Here is a 9,210-nt window from a genome sequence, read left to right as displayed (position 1 = left end):
AAAATTACATATAATGGAAATATTAAATATAAGATAAAAAATAATATACTTGATATATGATTAAGTAATGTGCAAAATAATAAATAAAACGTATATATTTTTATCTTATATTTAATATTTCTATTATATGTAATTTTCTAGATGGTGTAATTTTATTTTTCATTTTGAATTGATAAAAGGTGGTTTTTTCCTAATTTATACACACACACACACACACACAACACACACACACACACACACACACACACTCACACACATTATGTATGTATAATTTGAATGGAGGCAATATCAGCGGAAAACTAGAGAAACATAACCTACTATCCAATAGAATATTCAATATATATATGTGTACTTTCGTTGGATCTCAATAGATCGATATAAAGTTATAGATAATACAATATTAAAACATACAAGTATATAAATATATAAATATTTGATATTTAAATTTTAAAATCTAAAATCTAAAATCTGTAACATAAAATTTAAAATGTAAATGAAAATAATATTTTAATTAATGAAGTAAATATTAGTAGGTAGTATTTTATGTCGGTAAGGATTGAATTGGTATGATTTGAACTAGGTTAGCTAACTTCAGGTAAGCACTGGAATGGAATTAAAAATACAATACTAATACTAATACTAATAATAATAATAATAATAATATTAATAATAATAATAAATACTTGTTTCTTTACTACCTATTTCTTTACTACCCACAAGGGGCTAAACACAGAGGGGACAAACAAGGACAGATAAAACGGATTAAGTCGATTATATCGACCCCAGTGCGTAACTGGTACTTATTTAATCGACCCCGAAAGGATGAAAGGCAAAGTCGAACTCGGTGGAATTTGAACTCAGAACGTAACGGCAGACGAAGTACCTATTTCTTTACTACCCAAAAGGGGCTAAACACAGAGAGGATAAACAAGGACAGACAAACGGATTAAGTCGATTATATCGACTCCAGTGCATAACTGGTACTTATTTAATCGACCGCGAAAGTATGAAAGGCAAAATCGACCTCGGCGAAATTGAATTCAGAACGTAGCGGCAGGAGAAATACCTATTTCTTTACTACCCAAAAGGGGCTAAACACAGAGAGGATAAACAAGGACAGACAAACGGATTAAGTCGATTATATCGACTCCAGTGCATAACTGGTACTTATTTAATCGACCCCGAAAGTATGAAAGGAAAAATCGACCTCGGCGAAATTTGAATTCAGAACGTAGCGGCAGGAGAAATACCTATTTCTTTACTACCCACAAGGGGCTAAGCACAGAGGGGACAAACAAGGACAGACAAACGAATTAAGTCGATTACATCGACTCCGGTGCATAACGCCGGGCAAAATGCTTAGCGGTATTTTGTCTACCGTTACGTTCTGAGTTCAAATTCCGCCCAGGTCGACTTTGCCTTTCATCCTTTTGGGGTAGATAAATAAAGTACCAGTTTTGCACTGGGGTCGATGTTTGTCCCCTCTATGTTTAGTTCCTTGTGAGCAATAAAGATATATATAATTTTTTTTTTTTATACTACTATAAATCTCTATATATGAAATTTATACAAATTGGTCTATTTTCTAAGGCTGGCCTCTAATAAAATTTTTTTATGTTTTTTCCTTGAATTATATTTGTGTGTCTGTGTGTGCATTATATTATATATATATAATATATTATATATATATATATATATATATACATATACAATATGTATGTATGTATGTATGTATGTATGTATGTATGTATGTATGTATGTATGTATATATGCGTATATATATATATGTGTGTGTGTACATGTATGTCTATTATATGCGTTCCTGTAACACCCATTGGGTTCTGTGTCAGGGCTTAGACTGTGTTTTAGTGCATATTTGTGTCTGTGTTTGTTTCTTTCTCTCTGTCGGTCTTTGTTTCTTTCTCTCTCTCTCTCTCTCTCTCTCTCTCCCTCTCTCTCTCTTTCTATATATATATATATATGTGTGTGTGTGTATATATATATATATACACACACATTCATATATTCATATGTACATGCGCACATACTTATCTACATATATATTTAAGACTACGTAGCATCAGATGTGTTATTTGGTATAGATATATATATAATATATATATATATATATATAAACACACACACAAATCTTATTCCTTAATATCTATGAATCAATTACTTAATCTGTCTGTTTGGCGATATCTATGCATGAATGTAATATGTATATATATATATAATTATATATATATATAACTACATATATATAAAACGATGTATATACACACATATTTATATATGTGTGTGTGTGTGTGCGTGCGTGTGCGCGTATATAAATATATGTATACATACAGGTATATACACATATATACATACATAGATATATGCAAAACACACACACACACACACCACTCACTCACATACACCCACCAACACATGGGAGTGTGAATAATTAACGAGACTTGTTAACCTCTCGACCTTTGACCTCTGAACCAAATCCTCTTCATGCGAGGCAAAGACATGATTATTGGTTCAACGTTCCTCTTTGATAAATTACAATTCTTATCTGAACATAACGCTACAAAGTCCGACGTTTCTCACTCGACATCAACCCTCTTAGCTACCGCTTCACTGAAAATCTAGGTTCTCTTTCGTTTGATAGCGAAACTGCGCCTGAGCTGATCTCTGATAACATTTGTCTGATCTTATCTGATCACTTACGACCAACCCTCAATAAACTGGTCAATAGAGATGTTCTTTTTATATCTCCTTCCTTAGATTTGGCCACCGACATCTATAGCTTAATAGCCTATTGGTCATTAAGTCTTAGTAGTCTCCAAGCTGTCCTTTCAGATCAATTGTTAAAAGTACATTGTTGGTCACTCCTATAGTAGTTTAGTGAAGCAGGCCTATTTGATCTTTTATGATTTTACTCTTTAATTTGTTTCAGTCATTTGACTGCAGCCATGCTGGAGCATCGCCTTTAGTTGAACAAATCGAGACTTATTCTTTGCAAGCATAGTACTTATTCTTTGCCAGCATAGTACTTATTCTTTCGGATTCATTTGCCGAACCGCTAAGTTACGGGGACGCAAACACACCAGCATCGGTTGTCAAGCGATGTTGGGGGGACAGACACATACACGCAAACATATATATATATCAATAATAATAAAGGGTAAAATTAATTAATTAATTAATTAATTAATTAATTAATAATTAATAATTTTACCAAGTAGTTCGGCATGTTAAAAGAACCATTATTGGTAAACTTAAGCAAAAATTTTTATAATTATAAACATAATTATAATTAGGGCTTAGCAAAAATATTTGCTTCACCACATACCAAAATTTGGGTAAAAAAATACAGGATCAGTTAATTATGATTTTATTCGGTATATTCCCCTCCCAGATTCCTACACTTATTGCAGGGGTCCTTCAGTTTTACTAAGCCCTGTAAAAGAACTCAGAAATTAGGACCTCCAACCAGGCCTTTCTCGATACCCTTAAAGCCACAAATTTTACAGCACCCCTCGTATATATATATGTCTAGATATCACTTTAGTTGCCATGGTTGACCGCTAAATCCACAAATCTTTTTTTTATTCTCTCTCTGTTTATTTTCTCTTATTCCTTTCTTTTGAAGAGCGTAGGCTCGAAACGTAAAAGAAGTTCTCACTTTCCCGAGCGTCAAACTAACACACCTGCTTGTTGTTCATACACCTGTCTTTGTCTTTTGTTTTTCTGTAAACTTCAACTATATATATATATATATATATCTATATATATATATATATTAGATATATATATATATATATATATATATTATGTATATATATATATATAATATATATATATATATATATATATATATATATTATATATAATATATAAAGTTTGTTGTCTTGTCACTGGTGTTTGTCACCTTCTCCCCACCGCTTGAAGACCGATGTTGGTGAATTTACGTCCCCGTAGTAAGTACCAGGCTTGATAAAATAAGTACTGGAGTCGATACATTCGACTAAAAAAATCTTCTCAAGGCGGTGCCCACGCGTGGCTGCAGTCTAATGATCGACGCATGTAAAACATAAAAGGACCTAAAAGCCATCAAATATGGTAAATTCTCTATGTTTCTCGATGCGAAGGCGGTTAGAGAGAGTGAGGAATATTAAAAAAGTTTTGAAATTGGATCTGGAATTTTGATATAAACAGTTTATGTAAATTTAGATTTGTAAACTATATTGATAAAAGCACGACAAGAGTCAGGGAGATCGAAGTTCATTAGCCAAGATTACATATTTATCCACTGATTGCCGATATTATTAAGATAGCTTAGCAACATCTTATTCATACGAACAACAGGAATTCGCAGGTGCGTACGCACGCACACACACACACACACATATATACACACACACACACACATTAATTCAGATACATTGATAAATGATACATGTATAAGCACACATATATAAAACAGATTCGTTTGTTCCAATCGATCGCGTGTGGGCGTAAATTCTGTGAATGATGGAATATATTTCATGATTATAATTTCTGAATTCGTTTATTTTATATACACACAAACGTACGTACATACATACATGTAGATAATATATATATATATATATATATAGATATATATATATATATATATATATATATATATATATATATGTATAGATATATCTATTTATATACATGTATCTATATCTTTATACACCACACACACACACACACACACACACACACAACACACACATACACACACACAACACACACACACACACACACACACACACACACACACATATATATAAAGACGTATCCTTGTACACATGGCCATGCATATATACATAAGAAATTCTGTCTTTCGTATGTATCAGTAAATGTAAAAATTTGTCTCCTTCCCAGTTTCCCTTTCTCGCAGACACAAACACACGCCCACAGTTTATATACATATATATATATATATATATACTTTATTTTAAGCAGCAGAAAATTCAACAAAATCTGTTACTCTGAGTTTCTCGTTGCCGTTCATCAGACAGTTTTTGCTGTCTGATGAACGGCAACGAGAAACTCAGAGTAACAATTTTGTTGAATTTTCTGCTGCTTAAAATAAAGCATATTACTCTACCACGGGTATTTGAGTACTCTTTTTTCCACCTTGTTTCACATTTATGTGTTACTCCGGTATATATATATATATATATATATATATATATATTATATATAAATATTATATATATATATGTGTGTGGTGTGTGTGTGTGTGTAAAACTATCTTTTGCAAGAATATGTACAGATTAATCCAGCACTGTATGTGTGTGTGTATGTATTTCTATCATAGAGTTAATAGGCAATTTTTTTCCCCGTATCTAATATTTGTAAGAATTTCTGATTTCTTTAACTGAGTTCCATATTCTTCAGGCAGATTAATGTCGAAGCTGTGAATATTTTAAAGTTAGGAGTTAAATATCCAGGAATCAACTTTGTGGTTATATGCCACAGTCTAGACATATCGAGTTACATTGCTTTGGAAATGTTACGAAAGATCCCACCCCCACCATAGATATATGTTTATATGATATATGCTTATGTACATTTATCTGCCTGTCTGTCACGCTGTCTGTCTGTCTGTCTGTCTGTCTCGCAGTCTGTCTGTCTGTCTCGCTGTCTGTCGGTCTGTCGGTCTGTCTCGCTGTCTGTCTGTCTGTCTGTCTCGCTGTCTGTCGGTCTGTCTCGCTGTCTGTCGGTCTGTCTCGCTGTCTGTCTCGCTGTCTCGCTGTCTGTCTGTCTCGCTGACTCGCTGTCTTTCTATCTATAAACCACCGGAGAAAACTCATACACTATCTATCTTTGTATAAGTAAAAATCTGTCTGTCTGTCGGTATTTTACTCTCTTTCTCTCCGTGTGTGTGTGTGTGTGTGCCTGTGTGTGTGTGTGTGTGTGTGTGTGTGTGTGTGTAATGAAAACTGCTAGTATGAAATAACAACATTATCACAAATGTCTTAGTCATTATTAGCACAAGCGAAACCGGTCGACTATGTAAACATTTTATTTAATTAATAAACATATATATATATATAATGTCCAACATAAAATTTCCGTGCATTTTCCTTCTTTTCATATTCTCACTACAGGTGAAATAAGCGTTTGAATAACCTGTTCCTTTAACTCACTGTCTATACTTCAGTACTTACTCCAGTCTTTCCATTCCATTAGTTCTCTCACTAAAATACAACGCATCGTTTATTTCATGTCTCAATGTCTGCTTCTGTCTTTTACATTATTGTATTTCTGTATCTCTTCGTCTGTTCTTATTTTAAATCATATTGTTCGAATATTTAACCTAATTTTCTTTTTTTTTCTATTTCTTTTTTGCTAGGGTGTTATGGTCGGCATGGGTCAGAAGGACAGTTACGTTGGTGACGAGGCCCAGAGCAAGCGTGGGATTTTGACATTGAAGTACCCAATCGAACATGGAATTGTCACTAACTGGGATGATATGGAAAAAATCTGGCATCACACATTCTACAACGAACTCCGTGTGGCCCCTGAAGAACATCCTGTGCTTTTGACCGAAGCACCGCTCAACCCCAAAGCCAACAGAGAGAAGATGACCCAGATTATGTTTGAAACCTTCAACACACCAGCAATGTATGTCGCCATCCAGGCCGTCCTGTCTCTTTATGCTTCTGGACGTACAACTGGTATTGTACTGGATTCTGGTGATGGTGTTAGTCACACAGTTCCAATTTATGAAGGTTACGCCTTGCCGCACGCCATTCAACGTCTGAACTTGGCTGGCCGAGATTTAACCGATTACCTCATGAAAATCTTGACCGAACGTGGTTACAGTTTCACAACAACAGCCGAACGAGAGATTGTTAGGGACATCAAAGAAAAGTTATGTTACGTCGCACTGGACTTCGACCAGGAGATGATCACCTCCGAACAATCTTCATCCATCGAAAAAAGCTATGAACTTCCCGACGGACAAGTCATCACCATCAGCAACGAACGTTTCAGGTGTCCCGAGGCCCTCTTCCAGCCCTCACTGCTGGGTATGGAGTGCTGCGGTATTGCTGAAACCACATACAACTCGATCATGGGTTGTGACGTCGACATTCGTAAGGACCTGTACGCAAACACTGTGTTATCCGGCGGCACCACGATGTACCCTGGTATTGCCGATAGAATGCAAAAAGAAGTTTCTTCTCTGGCCCCTAATTCGATGAAAATCAAAGTAATTGCACCACCTGAGAGGAAATACTCTGTATGGATTGGAGGATCAATTTTGGCCTCTCTCTCCACATTCCAGCAAATGTGGATCAGCAAACAGGAATATGATGAATCTGGTCCTGGTATTGTACACAGGAAATGTTTTTAAGCAACTGGTATAGCGAGACGAGAACAGAAGAACTGAGAAGAGAACAGAAGAAATGAGAAGAGCTGTCGAAACAGCTGTAGGAGAAAATAGCTGCAACTAATATCAACAACAGTAATATCTCGAACAATGCACAATGCAATATGCAGAAACAATAGCAACATCAATTGCAGCAACAGCAACAAGAATAATAATGGAAAAACAGAGACAATGCTGAACAGATTGAGAATGCAAAAACAGCAACAACAAAAATAACAATTACAGCAACATTAATATGCGCGGAAACGCTTTATGAATATCATTAATAACAGAATTACCAAAACGAATTTTATTAATTGCAATTAAAAAAAAAAGTTGTAACATTAACTCTCTCACACACACAGACACACAGACACGCACACACTCACAGAACTATGCGTTGAGAAATGTAAATGAGAAATATTGTACTCAGTGGTCGTAGTAGAGTTTTTATTTTTATAGAAAAAATGAGAAAACAAAAAACAGCCGATGCCTCACGGCATAAGAAATTGATTTTTACAGGTGAGGTGTTCTTTGAGGTTGTCAGGGGGCGAATCACCTTTTTATATACAACCTAATCGAACATCTCACGAGTGGAAGTCGAAGTCTGAGTATCTAGTGAGTGAATCTTCGTGTTTGTTAATAAATTTTGTTTATCATATTGAAACTGAATCTAGGTACACAATCTGAAGTGCAGGTTTCGTTCTTATGGTTGACTATACTCATCAGCAGATCGAGCAAAGTTTGTGCTTCCTCTCGGTCTGTTTGTGAATAGAATATATTACAATGGAACCTGTAACTCCAGTTTGTGCCCCTGAACATACATATGAACACATGTATGTTCAGGGGCACAAACTGGACTTATAGGTATTGGTTCCATGATACTAGACTGTATTCACAAACAGACCGAGAGGAAGCACAAACTTGCTCGATCTATTGATGAGTATAGTCAACCATAAGAACGAAACCTGCACTTATATATATATATATATATATATATATATATTATATATATATATTATATATATATATATGCAAGTTGTTTATTTTTATGTGTGTAGTTATATGTAAACAACAATTTATTAATACTAAATCGAAGGATGTGTTTTTTAGTAGAGTACATATAAATTTCTATGAGGAAAATGTTTGACAGTAACTTCGAAGTTCCGGCATACAGTCTAATGATAGCTGGCAAGCTCAAACTTCGACACCACTGCTACCCTCTTCCTTGTTAAAATCGTAAATATATTATGTGAATATATATATATATGTATATATATATGTATATATATATATATATATATATATTATATATATATATATATATATATATATATATATATATATATATGCATATATACTTGTATACTCCTGAAAATATACATACAGAGAGAGATGAACAGATAGACACACAAACGCATATATGTTGATACAGATACCAATAAAAAATTTGTTATAATTTTTGTATTTCTCCTTTTTCACTGCAAAATGTTGTTCAATAGTTTTCTGCAAACATTTCCGGTATTTTTTTTTTAATCTTTGAAAGATCGATAAACCAGCTATCGACCCCTATTTCCCAGCTTCATCATGTTCACATGATCCATTATACTCAGTAGGTAAATATTTCGTTTCGAAAAAAAAGGAGACATTTGTATAATGTAATATAATGAAAAGAGGGTTGGATGCTGACTTGAATGCCTTTCTTCATAGGTCTACCCAGCCCAGGCTGACCTCGGGCAAGGCAAGAACATGGCTATAACAGATATTATTATTATTATTATTATTATTATTATTATTATTATTAT

General features: G+C 34.2%; 1 protein-coding gene across 1 annotated transcript; it reads left to right on the top strand.

The window, feature by feature from the left end:
- Window positions 1-6,362: 6,362 nt before the first annotated feature.
- Window positions 6,363-7,871, top strand: LOC115230652 (actin-5C-like). The gene has a single exon (XM_029800792.2). The coding sequence runs from the start codon at window positions 6,392-6,394 to the stop codon at window positions 7,388-7,390; it is 999 nt and encodes a 332-aa protein (XP_029656652.1). The 5' UTR covers window positions 6,363-6,391; the 3' UTR covers window positions 7,391-7,871.
- The last annotated feature ends 1,339 nt before the right edge of the window (window positions 7,872-9,210 follow it).

Source organism: Octopus sinensis, unplaced genomic scaffold (genome assembly GCF_006345805.1).
Source record: "Octopus sinensis unplaced genomic scaffold, ASM634580v1 Contig16074, whole genome shotgun sequence".
NCBI lineage: Eukaryota > Metazoa > Mollusca > Cephalopoda > Octopoda > Octopodidae > Octopus > Octopus sinensis.
Note: the sequence above shows the minus strand (reverse complement) of the source record. Positions and strands in the feature narration are given on the sequence as shown.

Coding starts and splice junctions, on each gene's coding strand:
- LOC115230652 (XM_029800792.2), top strand. CDS start 6,392: ATGGTCGGCATGGGTCAGAAGGACAGTTACGTTGGTGACGAGGCCCAG.